General features: G+C 46.0%; 1 protein-coding gene across 1 annotated transcript in view; it reads left to right on the forward strand.

Annotated features, from left to right (window-relative positions):
• Positions 1-20000, forward strand: part of xpr1a (xenotropic and polytropic retrovirus receptor 1a) — a 67873-nt gene that overhangs the window by 29131 nt on the left and 18742 nt on the right. Inside the window, exons 3-4 of the mRNA XM_030371989.1 lie at positions 16341-16442; positions 19504-19724. Coding sequence (XP_030227849.1) covers positions 16341-16442; positions 19504-19724 — 323 coding nt within the window. The remainder of the gene's footprint in view (positions 1-16340; positions 16443-19503; positions 19725-20000) is intronic.

The following is a 20000-nucleotide window of genomic DNA, read 5'->3' on the forward strand; positions in this document are numbered from 1 at the left end:
TCTCTCTCTCTCTCTCTCTCTCTCTGTCTCTCTCTTTTTTCTCATTGCCACATTGCCACCCCACAGGTATTCTTAGGTCCATATGGACACACCCATGCGGGTGGTCACATGACCAGCTCCCATGGTAACAGAGACAAAGGGGAGGGTAATTAGCATGGCTCGTCTGTATACTTGCCCCATAAACGTACGCACTGCTGCCGCAGTGTTTCTACAAATTCATCATTCAAGAAAATTAATAAGGAAAACACCAAACTTCCTTTAATCACTTTTAGAAATGAATACGTTAGAGTAATTTCGAAAATAACAGTATTCATAATATTGTAATCATTTTGAATACTTTTATCATTGATTCATTATTTATTCATATATTTAAACGTCACATTTGTGAACCTATGGAAGTTCTTATTGACCTTGACCTTTGATTTATTCCAAAACCAGGCTGCAGTGACACTAGTTCACCAAGCCGAGCCTCCGTAAACGATAGCTGAACCCTGCAGTGTCTCTCTCTCTCTCTCTCTCTCTTCTGTGGTGCATAGTGACCCACAGCCTAGAGTCGCTCTGCCAGAACAGGGCGCAGGCTTGGACTGTTTCATACGCATCGTCCCAACGGGACATTCCGTGTAAAAAGGTTTTCATGTCTCTTTGCCAAGTGCCCCGAGTGTTGCCTGAGTGTGCGTCTGGGTTGTACTGGGAGTGAGTTTAGAAACCAGACAAATCCGTAGCCGGGCTGCAAAGAATGTGGGTTGGAAGACGGACTGAGGGAATGAAGCTGTTTACCCGAACCCACCGCTTATGTGCCTCTGAGCAAGGCAATTAAAACACACCTTTGGGAAGGTGCAGAGCTCGGAGCTATGTTGTTACCCGATGAGTTGGGGTGTTCAGAGTTTTGGATCCGGCCTTGGATAAAAGGAAAACACCATGCATGATTTATGCTTCTTAGGAGCGTACTGAATATATAACACCTGAAACCATTAGAGTAACATACCTTTTATAAGGAATAAATCTTTGGATAAGAAATATCATCCGGCAAACCGGCATCATACTGTTCTTAATGAAATACAAACCAAAATACTGCTTCACTTTTGTCTGAAAACGAGACAAAAGTGCAGCTGGGATTGAGTGAGGGGGGCCCATTATTCCGTCTCTTGGATTGATAAAGCATAAGTTCTGATGCCTTCAAGGACAGCTTGAATTTTCGAACATGTCGTCTCGGAAACATATTTTTTCCCATCATGCTCCGGTGACTTTTCCGCTCATTTCACAGTGGGTCGGTTCTACTGCTCTTTTCATTCGCCCCGTTGGGATGTGTGACTCCAGACAGTCTAATAAGAGATCAGAGTATTGATTGTGTGAGACACACACACACACACACACACACTGTTGCTTGCCTTGCAATACAAAAGGCACTGAGCAGGCCTAATCAACACATATTGATCGCGCAGTGCTGACTGCTTGCTTTCAATGTGCGGATTCAGTGTCCGGTAAGCCGGCCATGATCTGCATGTGTCTGTGGGTATATTTATTCCCTTCACAGTTGAGATAAAACGCTGCCTTAATGGTGCTTCCACGTCTGGCTTCGTTTGTGGAATAAATCATGAAATATGCCGAAACAGAGAAGCCCCATTTTATGGAACAATCAATACTGACGCTTAATCATGGTGCTATCACACGCGTGAACACACAAAGATACAAACACACACACACACACAAACACACCCAGACTAAAGACACCTGCTCATTCGCATGCATGCACACACAGTCTCATAGTGATGTGAAAGGAATTGCCTGCTGCAGAGAACGGGCCGTATCCCGGCGTCGGTTGCTATTGGCTACAACATCCCGGGGAGCAGCGGGGGCAAGATGTCGATAATGACACAGCCCACAGAAATGGGACGGGACACACACACACACGCACACTGGTCAAAGTCACGCAGACACACACACACACACACACACACACACAGATCTGCTCAGGCATGCTGAAATACATACAAACCTGTGTGCCGCATTTACCTGCACGCACGCAAACACACACACGCGCATGCATGCACACATTCACAGGGCGCGTGACAACACTCAGAGCGAGACACAAAAAACGGAGCAGCAATTTTCTCTCAGGAAGGTGGCTGTGTGCTATTACAGCTGTCAAAAGGCTTTTCAGCCTTGGAGGTTAGAGAAGTAGGAGGTTGAATAAAGGATTTCCTTTTTGTTTTTTATACCGCAGCCTATGACTGGTTGCCGGTACCATGCTGACATTATTCTCTTTGGTTCGTTAGTTGTCTTAATACACAATCTATTGTCATGGTAGTTTCATTTTGAATTTGACACGCGATAACTACTTACCCTCCCAAGGGGAATTACTGATGCCTTCCCAATGGGGCTTTTGTAAAACACGAAAGCCCCGTTGGACAAAATCATAAAGCATGTAATTTCCTGTTTCCATTTATCAGCTGCCAATTCTTTAGATATTAACCCAAATGTATCAAAAAGCATTTTTATTTTTTGTCGTATTCCTTTGTGGAAGTATAGGCTTAATGCCTCTGTTGTTGTATTATTGTCATGTTATATCTATCCAGACCAGCTTATTCTGTGATATTTTACCATGCTGTTATTAACCAGTGTTAACGTGGTATTATTCAGCAGGCCAGGCATGGCAGAGGATCCAGATGATGCAATGGCATGCAAACCCGTGTGTTCAAAACCAAAAGGAAAGGCACTATGGAAAGCCAAGAAGGCCACTAACTGGCCCTAGAATGGCGCGGTAAAAGTGCTAAACCGCACAGCTGCCCTGCTTGTTTTGAACACATGTAAAACAAGTCAGCGCACCCTCTCTAAATCTCCCTTCCAATCGCCTGAAAGGGTGCAGATCAGGGACCAATCACAGGGGTGAAAGAGTAGTGAGTTTGAGGGCTGGCCAATAGGCCTGATGTTGTTCAGCCTTTTCACAGCTGCTACAGTTCTTCATTCTTCGTTCCAGGTGATAACACCAGATTTCCCACGTGGGGAGAATGTCATACCATTTAACCTGGCTTCCTAACCTTTACACGCTTCTACCCTTGTCTCTTGCTCTAATGATGTTATTTAACATATGAATGCTAAAAATGGCCCTAAATTATTTTCCTATTGGAATAGTAGTAAAGAAATATAAACCATTTTAATTTCACTAACAATTTTTCCTCACGGAAAAGTACTGATCACTCCATGTTTTCCCAAGCGATAGACCCCAATTTATCCTGATCAGCGGAGCGGTAAACAAGACCAAGACCCTCTCGCTCCCGTTCTTCCTGGATCCGGCGGGGACTAGATAGGCAATTAATATCAATCACGTTCCGCGCGAGGCTGCGAGGCCGACGTAAACCGTATTGCTGTATTAATGAGGCGCGACCGGACGGAGCAGCCTCACCTAATGGGGTTAAGCTGCTCTGGGAGTAGAGACGCCATAAAGACCCACAGAGAGGCCAGGACAGGAGCCTATCTGCGTATGTGGTTACGATACCTAATTTCCATTCTCATTTGTATTTTTTATCTGTCTTTTGTCCTGGTGTTGTGATGTGGGGGGGAGGGTGGGGGTTGAGGAAAAATCGTTTTCTGTCCTGTCTTGTCCAGCTGTCTTCTTTATTGTCCCTTTCTGTCAATGAGTGTATCAGATGTACTGTATGGTGCAGAACAATTTTCCGCAAGGACAAATAAATATCTATCTATCTGTTGAGTGGGCTTTAGCCTTATGAGTTCTGCTCTATCCAGAGAGAGACGGAGAGAGGAGAGACGGAGAGAGGAGGGAGGAGAGAGGAGAGAGGAGAGAGGAGAGAGGAGAGAGGAGAGAGGGAAGGAGGAAAGAGGGTGATGAGCCGAGGGGGGAATGGAAGGAGTGACTAGTGATGAGTAATTTCATCAGGAGTGATTGCTGCCATTTCAGCTTGTTGCATTGAGGATCAGTTATGCTGGTTTATTAAAAAATAAAAAATGACTTCCCAGCATTCCTCTCGACACACTCATTGAGATTCTACCGGCTCTGCAATATTTCAGCCCCGGCTGCCTTAAGTAATGGACTGTAGCCACCTCTATTAGATTAATGTTGAAATATTAAACGGTCATTAAACTCTGGATAAATACTCAGCCTTCTCTCCTGTGCTTGGGATAACATGAATCCATTCACCTTGCTGAATATAAAATACTTAAAGATGATTACCATGCCATACCATAACACAATATAATACAAAAAAACACATTGCAAGTACAGTGCAATGTACTTGCAATGTACCCCCCCCACACACACACACACACACGCACACCCATTCGGTGGACCAGTGCTGGACGTTACTAAGTTGTGATATGTTCTGCCAGGCTGGCTGACATCTCACTCGTCTCCTGCATCTCCGCTGTTTTCTCCCCTTCCTCCTCCTCTCCCTCTCTCCACTCTCTACCTCCGCCTCCATCCTCCCATCATACGCTACTATTCTGGTTTATCATTCATCCAGCTCGGTCTTATTGAATCAGTGACTGAAACAGAAAGGTTCTGGCTCAGTTCCTGAACCCGGCACAGTGGTGCCATATTGTCCAGAGACTGAGACGCACATACTCACCCACACAGACATGCACGCACGCAAACACACATGGATGCATGCAAGCACATATGCACACGCATACACCTGGATGCACACACACTAACACACATGCACAGTAGCATATGTTGTAGTTGGATTTGTAGGCTGCCTTGGTAGAACATCAAGTTAGGCTGTATTGTCAAGCGTGCTTCGTTCTCTCTTTCCTTTTCTATTTCTCTTCCCTGACAAACCAAATCAAATAACGCTTTCTTTTATAACACCTGTCAAGAGTTGTAATATCAACATTGTAAGACTATACCGTATACCTTAAGAGTATGATTCATATTAGACTGCAGCTCCCCTTGGGTCTTACTTCCAGCAGCATTATGTCTTGCCAGCTATTTACCTGGGCGGTGAGAATGATCAATCCCAAGTGAAGATTGATCTGGGCTCTCGGGGGCTTCACTGCCTTGCTGGAGAGAACAATGATGGAGCCAACGTATTGAGATCATTACTTTATAACGATCCGGTCATTTCTTGATAAGTACATTAGCAGTTCATCCATAGAAGCTCTCACAGCAAACAACACATCATGCACCCATGGGTCCGATATGTCGCCTGATGTTCGCGAATGTTGATAATCTGTGCACTGCAAAAGTATTGTGATATTATTGGCCACTAGGATGGTTGTTTTCTGATTGTGAAGCACAATCAAGTATCTAACACCAACAAGCCTCAATGTCCTGTCTTTCTTGTACACGAGAAGGCCTGGAGGAAGACTTGGGCCAACCAATCAGGTGCCCGATGAGCCATGATTGGTCTAAAAACGAGTCAAAGGGCAGAACGGGCATTTTGACGGACCAATTCATGGCTGGAACCATGAATTCAAATACAGACTGAAGTGAGGGATCCCACTCGCCCACGCCCCCTATGCCCACCCCTCCTCCTTCCCTCTCACCCACCAATCAATCATCCGCCACAGAGTTTGCATCGTTCATAATTGATTCGCAGTCTGATAACTTCCTCTCAGGGAAGTCCTGTCTCGTCTGCTTCGCGTTCCGGCTCCATTCCTGGAGAAGCCGCAAAAAAAACAACAAGCAGAACTCCATTAAAACCACCTGATCCCGTTCCATTAGATCTGCCCTGATTGCTATTGGTTGAAAGACGGCTGCGTGTGCGTGAGCTTGCATACTAAGCCCCTGATTCTCCCCCACGTTCTGCGTTGGCCAACCGCCAAAGGAATACAAACCTCATTACCTCCCGAGCTTAATATCAGCCCGAGACGTGACGCAGGGTTTGGATATCATATTAGCGCGGGGGGTTCGTAACGGGGCTGGAGATTGGTTGAAACGCGAGACGTCCTGTGAGATACTGTTGCAAGTTCTGATCGGGGGGCTTGATGAGGCATCTGGGAAACGCGTCTGATGTGTGAAACGCACGCAGAGTTTTGATGCATCAAATCGAAACCGATAAACGCCGTCTTTCTTTGCGTCCACGGTTGTTAACGCTGAGGCCCCCGCAGACATTTGGTCTGGGAAGAGGTCAAGTGTTACAGACTTTGTGTCTAGCGCTTGTCTGGGCCTCTCTTTCCCTGTGCTGGGAAGAAGGAGAGCAGAAGACCTTTCCCATCTCTAAAAGCCCAGAGCAGCAGAGTGTAATGAAAAGCTGTCTGTCTGGGTCAAACATCCTCCCGCTCTGGCGGACTGCGGACGACAAACTGCGGCCGGGTTTTCACCGGAATGAGCCGATGAGAGACGCGTAGGGTGGAATAAGTCAGAGAAAAGTAAAAGGATGTAAAAATAAAAGGAAGACGACTGAAGGAGAGAGATGATTACAAAGAGAGAGAGCGGCTACTCTGTGCTTGTCCGCCCAGTCTGAAAAGCAGGAGTTATGGACATTTCCATCCCATGGTTCCCTAGTCAATGCCGCTGTCCTCTGCCAGCATCCCAACTGACTGGCGACTTTAATGGCCTACTTTTTCTTGTTCTTTTTCTTCTTCGTTTGAGTACTTAAAACATCCTTTTCGCCCGTTTTCCGTCCTCCGTGCTTCCAGCCATGGGCGTTTAGCCTGTCTCTGACCTGTATAATTTAGCCCTAGATGGCGGCTCCATCAATGTATGGAGCATGTTCTGGGATGGGCCCTGGACCAAGAGAGCTCATTAGTTCAGAGACATGGAGGTAATAGAGGACATGATGGGGACACTTTTTAGACGCACACGCACGCGTGCATGCACGCACAAACATACAAACACACACACACACACGCACACATTCACTCACTCACTCACTCACTCACTCACTCACTCACTCACTCACTCACTCACTCACTCACTCACAAAAACACACACGCACACACACACACACAAAGACAACAAGACGTATGCATGCACGCAAATACAAACACACACACACGCACTCACTCATTCACTCACTCACTCACTCACTCACTCACTCACTCACAAAAACACACACACACACACACACACACACACACACACACACACACACACACACACACACACACACACACACACACACACACACACACAAAGACAACAAGAATGTTCCACAAACAACACCACTGTATGTAGCAAGGATGCATTGATACAGTAGACCTAGAAGTATCAGGTGTTGGTGGGATAGAAGACCCTCATATTATCCGTATTGGATCATATTCCCAAAACAAAGAACCACAAACCATATTAAACAAGGCTGAAATTATTAATGAGATTCGTTTCTTTGTGATTGACACAGGCTTTCAAACATGGCAGATCTCGAGGGGTTTTATTGGACAAAATACTGTCATAGTATTTTGACAGTTTTGGGCTGAAGTAAAATGTTGTATTATATGATGGATAGACAAATCAAACTTGATGTATTGAGGTTTTTAAGCATTACAGGAAAGAGTTTTAGAATTGGGTTTATCAGCAGAGTTATGGGTGCCCTACTTTCTCCAGTTATTTTAAAAAAGATTCTGCTTTTGAAATAACCCACTTTTGCGGCAATCAGACTACCAATTGAACCACTGTTTGGATAATAGATTGGCAGAGGAAGAATGGTCTGCACATATAACAAGTATAATAATGTTTGTATGCGTCTAGACAGGACTACTGCAGCCTTTTAACGTCAATCTTGCTTTTTTGGATTTTATAAATGACAATTCCTTCATTTATGTCCTTATTTCACGTTCCCTGTGCTTCTAAATATGACCTTCTTACTTACCTATTACTTATTCATGTTATTTTATTGTAGTACCATGGACAGATCTATTACTTTGTATTGATTTTTCATACTTAAAACCCCCAAAATAGTAAATCACATTCAGTAATGTAATGCCAATACCGCAAGAAGAAAGCACCTTCAGTCGAATAATCAATAGGGTATACGTGCAAATATTTAAGTATTCAATTCTTCATCTATTTGCAATGGGCTCGACTGTAGTTCCCATGTTCACGTTTGCCTGGGACTTCTGTATCTGGTGGACCAGGGGAGGGGAACCACGGGGAGCCACCGTGAGGGCCCTGATGTGTTTATTTCGTACCGCCACAGATATGCACATCACCCCACTGTCAGTAGAACACACATCGCACACAATGGAGAACCTCTCCTCGCCTATCACATTTCTTTATACACTCCTTCATAAATTCTATATCTCAGCCTCCCTTTTGTTCACTTGATCCCCCCTTCCTGGGTGTAAATCTGGGGAACAAGTCCCCGGCGCATTGCTGCCACCCCCCCCCCCCCCCCCGGCCCTGTGGGTCCTCTCTCACCCCATCTGTCTCCGTGTTGCTGCTCCTTCCTCATTGTGGATTCAGCCCGGCCTCCCTGCCAGGAATTTACCCACATGCACACGCACATACAGAGACACACGCGCAGCCACGCAGGCGCATACACGCACACGCATGCAGGCAGGCACATACACATACACACACAAACACACACACACACATACACAAAGATATATGAAACACACATATTTAAAGTAGACACACACACACATAAACAAAGACTCACACACAGAGACACACATATAGACATAGACACACATAATATAGACATAGGTACACACACATGCAGAAACCCATGCACAGAAACACACCCACACACACCCACCCACCCACACACATATATATATATATATATATATATATATATATATATATATATATATATATATATATATATATATATATGTATGTATATATTTATATATATACACAGTGGCAGTACAGAGTCATCAACACCTCTCAGGATGTGTTGAATGTGTGAAGTCTCTTCCATGCATGGCTGGGTGGCTGCACTATGCCGCTGCCGCAGTTGAAATGTGTGCTGCTAAGACAGCCTGCCTGGTTCTGTGTGTGTCTGTGTATTAGTGTGTGTAAGCGTGTGTTTGTGTGTGTGTGCGTGTGTGTGTGTGTGTGTGTGTGTGTGTGTGTGTGTGTGTGTGTGTGTGTGTGTGTGTGTGTGTGTGTGTGTGTGTGTGTGTGTGTGGAGCATTGAAAAAACAGGGTCCCTCTCTCCCTCCCTGTTTTCTGTCTGCGTTCCTCTGAGCCAGGCAGTCTGAGCCATGGGAGTGTACATTTTTAATGTCTCCCTCCTCCTTGGTGATTGGTAGAGTTAATTGTGGCTGCAGGCAGCAATGGAAATATGTTTTAAGGAGTGTTTGAGCAAAAATGTTTTGAGGAGAATGTGTGTGTGTGTGTGTGTGTGTGTGTGTGTGTGTGTGTGTGTGTGTGTGTGTGTGTGTGTGTGTGTGTGTCCTGCACACGTGCGTGGTTCGTTTTGCCTTGGATTATGTATCTAATACCGAGCACTTGAGGGTATGAAACACCTCTTTTATCCCTATGTCTCTCTCTCTCTCTCTCTCTCTCTCTCTCTCTCTCTCTCTCTCTCTCTCTCTCTCTCTCTCTCTCTCTCTCTCTCTCTCTCTCTCTCTCTCTCTCTCTCTCTCTCTCTCTTTTCCTATGCTACCACAGTTATATATACACAATATATTAGTTTAATGTGAGGGGGGGGGGAATCACATATTCTAATAGCAATCTAATAGCAATTTTGCCCTCTTTGCTCTTTTATGATTTTGACATTTCCGCTCGGAGAGGATAGATAAGGAGAAACTAATCCACCACCTCAGCTCATAAAATAGGGATTCTGTTTCCCATGGCGTTGACCTGATACCGGGACATAGTTTACCCACGACAAACGATCGTGTCGTTACACAGAGTCAATGAGGTGGCACATGTAGCATGTGGGAATGGAAGAACAATAAAGCAAATCAGATCTGGCCAGACCCCACACTAAAGAAGAGTGCCTCTCTATCTCAACTACACAGGTAAACTCCCTGCGAACCAAAGGATGGTTCGACAGGGAAACAGCTACACTCTGGATTATAATGACAGATGTAAACGATTGCGGCACACTGACCGATGAAGATGACAAATGATATGTTGAGTTGTGGCTTCCATGCATCAGTATGTTTAGTTTGCTTGAGCGTGTGTGTGTGTGTGTGTGTGTGTGTGTGTGTGTGTGTGTGTGTGTGTGTGTGTGTGTGTGTGTGTGTGTGTGTGTGTGTGTGTGTGTGTGGGTGTGTGTGCGCGAGTGTTGTTTTTCTCAACTGCTTCTGAGTGATGGAGAGGTCGCTGGGCTCCATGAAGGATTTATGGTCTGGTTTTATAGGATCAGGTCATCATGGGAGAAAATATAACAAGTTGGGTGTGGAGGGACTGAGATTGTGTGTGTGTGTGTGTGTGTGTGTGTGTGTGTGTGTGTGTGTGTGTGTGTGTGTGTGTGTGTGTGTGTGTGTGTGTGTGTGTGTGTGTGTGTGTGTGTGTGTGTGTGTGTGTGTACTGTACATGCATGTGAGTGTGTTTGTGTGTGTGCGTGTGTGTGTATATACTTCCGTTTGTGTGTGTGTGTGTGTGTGTGGGTATACTTCCGTGTGTGAGTGTTGGGTGTGAGGGTAGGGTTCTGTGGAGGCTGCATCGTGGAGCTCATCATTTATTGATGTGGACTACAGAGGAAGGGATGCCGTGGAAGGGGTGGGGGGCTGCCTCCTCACAGCCACCAGGGGATTGGGTCAAGAGCTCCTTTTTCTCCCCACCAGCATCCACTCTTTGTCTGAATGAGTAAACACAGTCTATCTTCAGCGCGCATTTCTACTGTAGTACTTGCGCCACACTTGGTTTGTGTATTACTTATTACTCTAGGCTGTATTCAAATACAACACTGTTGTTTTTACACATCTTTTGTGTGTGTTAATCTTCCATTTCATCTGTTCAATATATCAAAGATACACGGAAAACAAAGCTATATTTAGCAAGCAGGAAACTACAGGGGATCGCACCCTGGATGGGGTGGGGGGGCTGCTATCTCTGTATGTTTCTCGCGGTCTCACTGTGTCTCTCTGTGTCTCTGGTTCTCTTGGTGTCTGTGTCTCTCTGTGTCTCTGGTTATCTGGGTGTCTCTGGGTCTCTCTGCATGTCTCTGGGTCTCTCTCTCTCTCTGTCTCTGTGTCTCTCTGTGTCTCTGATTATCTGGATGTCTCTGTGTCTCTTTGTGTGTCTCTTGGTCTCTCTCTCTGTGTCTCTGTGTCTCTCTGTGTGTCTCTTGGTCTCTCTCTCTGTGTCTCTGTGTCTCTCTGTGTGTCTCTTGGTCTCTCTCTCTGTGTCTCTGGGTCTTTCTGTGTCTCTTGGTCTCTCTCTCTGTGTCTCTGGGTCTTTCTGTGTCTCTTGGTCTCTCTGTGTCTCTGGGTCTCTCTGTGTCTCTCTGGGTCTCTCTCTCTGTGTCTCTGGGTCTCTGCATGTCTCTGGGTCTCTCTGGGTCTCTGGGTCTCTCTCTGTCTCTCTTGGTCTCTCTCTGTGTCTCTGGGTCTCTCTCTGGGTCTCTCTCTGTGTCTTTGTGTCTCTCTGCTGGTCTCTGTGTGTCTCTGTGTCTCTGGGGTCTCTCTGGGTGACTCTGACTATCTCTGGTTCTCTGGTTCTTGCTGGGAACCAGAGATGCCTCAACGTTAGGCACGTAAGGCGCTCCCCTGTACAGTCCTCGTGTCAAACCCGCAACATATTACATCCACAGTCGACATTGGGTCTGCTGTCGGACCTGGAGGGAGGCCGGATGCATATGCCAGAGCACATAGAACATGAGCTTGCAGATTCGTCTGGTCCCCAGGCTACAGTTTAGAGACAGTTGTCCCGGGGTTTGAGTTAAAAAAGAAAACATTTAATAAAACATTTTAATTGAAGAAAAATCAAATTTTAATCACACAACACATTAACCACAATAATACAATCCATAAACCGGCCCATACTGCAGGGAATGTTCCAGAAGCTAGCCAGATGCAGCTTGCGTTGCGAGCCTGTCTTCACAGCAAATCACAGACCGTTTATGAATGTTGCAATTCAATTCCCTGGTCGGGCCCAAAATCAATAATACGGGGATGATTGTTACACAATTCCACAAGTTTCAAAGATCAGCTCGTCAATACACCATCACACTACTAATTCCACCAAGTCCATTTTGCCGGCTGTTTGCCCTTTGTCTACGCTATGCTGTTCGATGCGTCTGGGTAGACATTTTCTGAAAATCCCTTCAAAATGGTTCGCACCTGTTCCTTTCACTTTCCTTTTGTCGTGTTACTTTGAACATTACTTCCTAATCCCCATGGCGAATAGCTGTTTAGTATTCCCTGGGTTCACCTGCAGCGGGGTGTCTCTCTTCTCCAGCCATGTTTGGTTATAATAAGACCCAGTGTCTGTGAAGACGCTCTGTGTCTGAGAGGTTCCTGTCCACCCCGTGCCTCTCAATCCATCACAGTTACGAGTAAACCATGTAATAACCGTCTCACGGATGTGTTTCTGACTTCCACACCATTACCATTAAGCTGCTATGTATGCTGTTTATCTTAAAGGCGTAATTACAGTATGGGCAGTGGCTTTCAAGGTCGATAGTAATGAGTTCACACCCATCCCAGTCGCACCTGGTTGGGAACACCTTCAAATACAAGCCGGGTGTCTGTGTGTGACTTGAGTCTTTGTTCATGGACATCACACAGCCGAAACCCAAGTGTGTGTATAACACAAACCCCTGTGGGATCTCCAACTACCTACATAACAACCGACGTCGATCAAAGCGAAGACAGAAGCGAGTGGAGGGTGGAGGGGTCTTGCTGCAGCCTCCCGTTCACCTCTATGTTCTACCCATAGTCTTTCATCTGGTGCATCTGCTCTGTATATATACCGTACAAGCACTCTGCTGTCCTCCGCCTGCTAGGAGTGTCTGTCAGCCACCGGCTCCCCCCACTTATCTCCCCTGTTATATTTACCGCCAGTGCGGTGTATGTTGTTTTTCTCTTCTTACAGTAAGCGGCCATTTGTAGTGTAATGCATTGCGCTTGAACACAGTGGGATTCAATTTGGTGCTTGCCTGGAAACCAGCTGTAAGCCACTGTGTAGGGGCCGTTCGTCATTCTGCCATGTTACATAGGCTGAGCAGTCCGTCAGCGGGCCGGCAGGCTAGTCGGTAGCCTCGCCGAATGGCTAGCCCCTCAGCTAGCTGGCTAGTTCTTCAGCTAGCTGGCTAGTCCTTCAGCTAGCGGGCTAGCTTGCCTGGTGACATCGCGCGGTTGCATTCTAATCGCACCACTCAGACATGCCGTTATCTACTGCCTGAATCCCACTTAGCCCTTCATTCAGTTATGTAGTCTGTCGAATGACTGCCAGGTCAATCAGCAGGTCACTCAGTCATTCGGTCAATCAGTCAGTCAGTAGGTCAACGGTGCACAGTGGTCGGGGAGTGGTGGCTGTTGGTGGGACTTCTTGGATGACTGTCAATGCATGCAGAGAGAAAAATAAAAGATGAAGATGAACTTGGTTTAAATCTGTGTCTAATCTTGGCCCGTTTGTCATAGGTGAATCCCATTCATGTTCACTCTCTATACGGCATTAGCCCTTGGATAATATTATTTGTTCATTATGTCCATCCAGAGGACAAACAGTGTAACAGGACAGATGTTTATCACAGTTCATGTGAATGAAACGCAATCGAAGGGAAATCAGTGGTTTGAAACCTCATGTTGGATTTGTTTGTGCCAAATCGGGTAGTGAATGTCTGTTGTTTTGGCTGTGCCCCGGTGAGTTACGTGAGCATGGAGAGGAGGGTCAGGAATGGTTTCCAATTATTTACTGAGCAATCATCGTTGTTCCTTTGCACTAGAAACAAGGGAACAAACTTCAGACTAATTTCCTTTTGTTTGAAAATTACAAAGGGCCAAATAACAAGCCTTCATTCTTCCGCTTGTGCCCGGCTGAATCCTACCTCACTGGCTCCATCTATTATTGAGATGTTGTTTTTCCGTTCTGAGGACTGCAGTTATCCTACATTGGTTTATACAACACAATGGAGATATATTGTGGCATGTTTCCCAGATCCGGGCTAACTGTCCCTGAAGGAGGTCTTCCTTCATGCTTTTAAATAAGGGCACGCTGTAATTTCACCTGCTGGGTCATTTAATTAGCTTCGATTTTATTCAATGTTTCCTGTGTGCTAGGAATTGTAATTTATTTTTCCATGTACTTTATGATGAGCTAGTTTTAAGCCTGCTAGTTCTTTCTATGCCCCTCTGAATTCTTGCGATCGTATTGATTGTGCAGGTACTAATGTGTGTGTGCGTGTTCCCCTGTGTGTGTGTGTGTGTGTGTGTGTGTGTGTGTGTGTGTGTGTGTGTGTGTGTGTGTGTGTGTGTGTGTGTGTGTGTGTGTGTGTGTGTGTGTGTGTGCGTGTGTGTATGCATGTTTGTGCGTGTGTGTGTGTGTGCATGTGTATCTGTGTGATATGGACATCTCTCAGCCTTAGAGGGTCTGTTGTCTATTATTCTTGCTGTGTACTGTACAGAATTGAATGACTCTCCATCGTACGGTCGCTTCCCGGACTCACTTCATAACACAGAGCCCTGCTGTTCCTCTGTAGTATTAGTTTGGATTCTTGCTGAGATAAAAACAAATATATTGCATTCATTGCATCGTTTTTTTTCATCTTAAAGTTTGATTTTGAAAGCCTCACCCTTAGCATTTCCCTTGGCGGATTCTGCTGACCAGATTAAGGGTCTTCCTGTGACCTTTAGATGCCAGTGGCAATATGTTGAAACAAAATGCCAAATTGTACACTCACACACACACATATAAGAAAATATCAAAAGCATAAAGCGGCTGTGTGTGTGTGTGTGTGTGTGTGTGTGTGTGTGTGTGTGTGTGTGTGTGTGTGTGTGTGTGTGTGTGTGTGTGTGTGTGTGTGTGTGTGTGTGTGTGTGCGCGTGCGTGTGTTTTGGTGTCCTTGTGTACCGATGGCGGTTCTACACGGGGGCCTAAGGGGTCCAGTGCCCCTGTAGACATGTCCGTGGCCCCCCTGTGATGACCAAATAAAATAATTAGTATTTTACTGATTTTACTGAACTAATTTAACGTCCTACACGGGTAACTTAGAGCGGCTAAGACAAACACCGTGCTGCTGCTGCTCGGTAAATGAGAGCTCAGCGACTACTCTTAGAGAAAGGAGCCACGCTTTCTCCTGTTGCAAGAGTCGAAGCTAAGCAAAACGATTTCATTTCGTAAGTGACTTGTTGTTCTTGCAAATAACCGTGTTACTGTAGTTCCTCACACTGATGATGAAATTAAGTTTGTAAATTTCTGGTCTCGATATATTTAGAAACTAAATCATATCTAAGCAAACTCATCGAAGCAGCAGCGAGTATCCAAATGTCAGTATACTTGCTAGGTCACTCTAGGCTACACAATGTTGTGATGTTAACCACGTATTTTCTTCCATTTGGCTGTTGCATTGGGATAACAAATACATTTGAGTAAAGTGTAGAAAGCTATCTTCCCGTGTTAAGAAGGGTGGGATGGTTATGCAACGAAATCGAATGCATGCCCCTACTTTTTTTTTTCTTCTAATAGCAGCTATCATGAAATGAGGAAAGAACAGTAGAAGAGGGAAAGGTCCTTTGAGCTCTTTAGACTGTGCAAGATTGCTGTAACCCAGAAAAATACAGACCGGTGAAGTTATAAACTCTTGTACAGATTAAATGTTTGATGATTTTAAAGTAAAAGAAAGTTTATAATCTTTAAATATATATTTGTGCCTTTTTTTTGCCCCTCTGGTTAAACACTGGCCCCTCCTTGGCCCCCCTAGTAAAATGTGTCTAGAACCGCCCCTGGTATCTGTGTGTGTATCTGCATGTGTTTCCTGTGACTCCATGCGTAGACATCCACATGGGGTGCACTTGAAAGGTGAATGGCCAGTTGGTGTCAAATAGCCTGGTTCATATGGAGGCAGAGGATGGCTGGAGGCAGAGCATCGATGCTAAATAGGTTACCCCGGTCCTAAAGAGGACATTCAGGGTTATGCAAGAGGAGGTGGATGGGGGACAGAGGCATGGGATCGGATTATAAACCTGAATGGAAACCTCTGTACGTATGATCGTCTGAAACACAGTGTACCTAGGGGAGGAAGAGCATGTGGGCTTCCGTGAATGAGGAAGAATAAGATCAAGCCGGCTGGTTGGGGCTGGTTGCTATATGGGTTGGACTGTGGTCATGGTTCGGTCAGTAAATGGCTGAACATTTTCCTTTTATTTGACTTGAATGTTTGCATGAGTGTGTGTCTACTGTTGAATGACCACGATGCAAAATTGTCATGAACAAATAATGTGTATTTTTGCTGTGCAATTGAAGCCTGATTGGCAACTTGTTTCCCATAAATATTAATTGCTAATCTTTCATTTTCTTCCCTTCCCTTTTTCCTCTGCAGTCACAGATGAAGACACAGTCAAGAGGTACTACGCCAAGTTTGAGGAGAAGTTCTTCCAGACCTGCGAGAAGGAGCTGCTGAAGATCAACACGTTTTATTCAGGTTTGCTTTTTCCTGGAAAATTGTCCGCAACCTAAATTAAAATGACTCAGTTCCATCGTTTTTGCATGAATTCTATTTGTATAAATGTTTTGGGATTATTATATATTTCATCTTTATTTATTTGCATTGTTTAGTTTTTTTGTATGTGCATGTATTGTGATTGTTGCGATTATGATTTTGTTTATAATGCCTTTAATTATTATTAATATGTTTTCCTCATTAGTCTGTCCAGGTTTATGAGGCAGTCGATCCCAAACTGTTATGCCTCTAGACATGGCTCTTCAGTAGAGTTGGTTTGCGCAGTCATATTAACCAACGCCTCGCCTGTCTGCATGTATTTTAGGGAGCACAGCAGTAGTATGTGTGCCGTGTAATCTGAGATGGAAGCCATATATCCTGGTGTCTGAACTAAGGCTCAGGGAAATTGAGGTTTTTGCGCTGTGAGCAGACGGTGCTGCCCCTAGAGTTCATAAGTGGAACTGCAATCATTTTGAGTGAACCCTGGGTCAAGGTTGATCCAGTTCATAATGGATGTATCCTCAACTAGAGCTACGGAACAAAACAAACACAATTGATGTTCAAGAGTTTGTTTTAGAATGTCAAATTAAGGTTTATTATACATAGTACGGTACTTCGACAAATAGGCCAGGTTGATCGTATGCCAGAGGGTATATGGCTGGAACATAGGAGCTGGTGGAAGGCTCTTAGAGCTGTCTCTATTCTGGGACTCCAACTAGCATCCTCCTGGCATTGGGAGCCTTTTTTTCCATGGGCCCTCAGGAGAAACACTGTTTCCATAAACACTTTAACACACAAGTTATTAACAGACATCAGAAGAGGTTATGGAAGCACCTCAAGTAACGAGGTGAAATACCTTCATGAAGGACCTGGACCTGGACCTGGACCTGTGTGTGTGTGTGTGTGTGTGTGTGTGTGTGTGTGTGTGTGTGTGTGTGTGTGTGTGTGTGTGTGTGTGTGTTGTGTGTGTTGTGTGTGTTGTGTGTGCTTACGTGCATGTGTGTTCAACCCCTGGAAAGCAGTCATGCTCTTGATTTCCTCATGCCTCGTGCCGTTCATATCGAAGAGGACAAACTCACGGACATGACTGCACTGCAACTCTCACAGGGATTACCCACATTGTAGACATCAAAGAGGTGCTACCGTTGTTGCAATCCTGTTGGGTGTGAGTGTTTGCGTGCGTGCATGTGTGTATTTCTGTGCTTATATTAATGTGTGGATACGTGTGTGTGTGTGTGTGTGTGTGTGTGCGTCTCTGTGGGCACTCTTTGGTTTGGGTGTGTATTCATGTGTGCCCGTAGGTGTGTGTGTGCGCCCAGGTGTGTGTGTGTGTGTGTGTGTGTGTGTGTGTGTGTGTGTGTGTGTGTGTGTGTGTGTGTGTGTGTGTGTGTGTGTGTGTGTGTGTGTGTGTGTGTGTGTGTGTGCTGACAAGTATGTCTGTATGTGTGAGTGTGTGTGTGTGTGTGTGCTGACAAGTATGTCTGTATGTGTGAGTGTGTGTGTGTGTGCCCAAAGCAACCAAGCGTGAAAGTCACCATTGAGTCTTCTGCAGTAATTCTCTCTTACTGTGGGAAACGGAGTCCGGTTGGGTCTCAGATGTCTCAGCTGTCTGGGTCATGTGATTCATGTGACGTGGGAGGCTGAGGTCCTCTGTATCAGCTAGTCTCATGAATGGTTGCTGGCATGCCCACAGGACAGTTAACCAGCTCTATCGTGTTATATGGCACTTTATTAAGTGCCCTTATGACTTATCGATAGAGGAGGTTACGGGGACGTAGACCCGCCGGTTTAACCCTCGGCAGAACGTTCAACAACAAGTGGACGTGGATGGACACTAGCGGAGTCTTCCGGAACCGTGCACTTCAAGTACCTCCTTGCGTGATAATCGGTCTCATTGCCGACAGAGTGGATGCTGATGAGACTATTGAGCTGCTGAAACCAGACCCTGTAGGTAAAAGGATGGGAGCAGCCGTCATGGCTGGAGATGAACAGGACTGAGGCCGGGGCGGAACACTGATACGGTGTTATGGTGGTGGAAGATACAGGTTTCCTCTGGTGGAAAGTCATGCGGTGGAGCTTTGCCAGGCGAGAGCTCAGAGAGATTAATGCAATTCAAGCGTCTGGCCACCGGCCAGGTGCTCTCTTGATTCCCTTCTTCCTGTCGCTCTTCTCTTAATCACTCACCGTCTCTCGCCCGTTCTCTAGCTTATGCTTGGCCTCTCACCCGCACACACACAGACAGACACACGCACAGATGAGCATGCGCTCAATCACTTACTCCCTTACTTACACACACACAGACACACCCTTATGCACACAAGCACACACACAGTCATAAAGACACACACACACACACGCACGCACGCACGCACGCACGCACGCACACACACACATAAACACACTTAAACATACTTACACACTCTGTCTCCCTCTCCCGCTCTCCCTCTCCCTCTCTCTCTCCCTCTATCTCTCTCTCTCTCTCTCCCTCTCCCTCTCCCTCTCCCTCTCTCTCTCTCTCTCTCTCTCTCTCTCTCTCTCCCTCTCTCTCTCTCCCTCTATCTCTCTCCCTCTCTGCTACCTTCTTCCCTGGGAAGATTAACCCAGCCCTGACCCCTGATAATGGTTCCTAACCATGAAAGGTCTCCCTGCCTGCTCCCCCTAATGCTCTGCTGCCTTCCGCTTCCCGGAGCTGACGGAGCAGCATGACAGAGGAGAGGGGAGAGCAGGGAGGAAGAGTCGTACGACGGTTCACGTGAGCCACGTTCATACGGTGGCTGTTGTAGGTCAGAAAAACCAAGTTGGCAGGACGTCCTCATGGTTCTGGTCCCTGACTCCCGGTCAAAATGTTGCGGGTTCAAACCCCCAGCCCTCGTCTACCTGTAGGCGTCGCTAAGCAAGACGCCGAGCATGACGTTTATCATTAAGTGTTCTCTGCATCTCAAGGAAGAGAGATGGATGAAAACGTGTCCGGTTTTTCGTTCCGAGATCCATTCCTCCTGATTGAATGATCCGCTCGGTAAATCCTTGTTCTGCCGTCTTGTAGAAAAGCTGGCGGAGGCCCAGCGTCGCTTCGCCACGCTCCAGAATGAGCTGCAGTCCACGCTGGACGCCCAGCGCGAGAGCAACGCCCCGGCGGGCCTGCGCAAGCGCAAGACGGTGTTCCACCTTTCGCAGGAGGAGCGCTGCAAGCACCGCAACATCAAGGACCTGCAGCTGGCCTTCAGCGAGTTCTACCTCAGCCTCATCCTGCTGCAGAACTACCAGGTACACCGCCATGCAGAACCGCGCACACACACACACGCACGCACGCACGCACGCACGCACACGCACACGCACACACATACAATTTAACACATACATATAAATATACATTCACATCGATTTCTAGTGCCACACAAGTCAGACGTTCTTCATGACTCAAGAATTCCTATCGTACGTCTTTTGTAAGGAAAAAACACACTTGTTTGTCCTAGACCAGCCACTAGTCAAATGAAGATCCGTTCAATACCTTACCCTACCCCTTCAATGCCAACACGTCAT

The sequence above is a fragment of the Gadus morhua genome, chromosome 12, assembly GCF_902167405.1.
Source record: "Gadus morhua chromosome 12, gadMor3.0, whole genome shotgun sequence".
Taxonomy (NCBI): Eukaryota; Metazoa; Chordata; class Actinopteri; order Gadiformes; family Gadidae; genus Gadus; species Gadus morhua.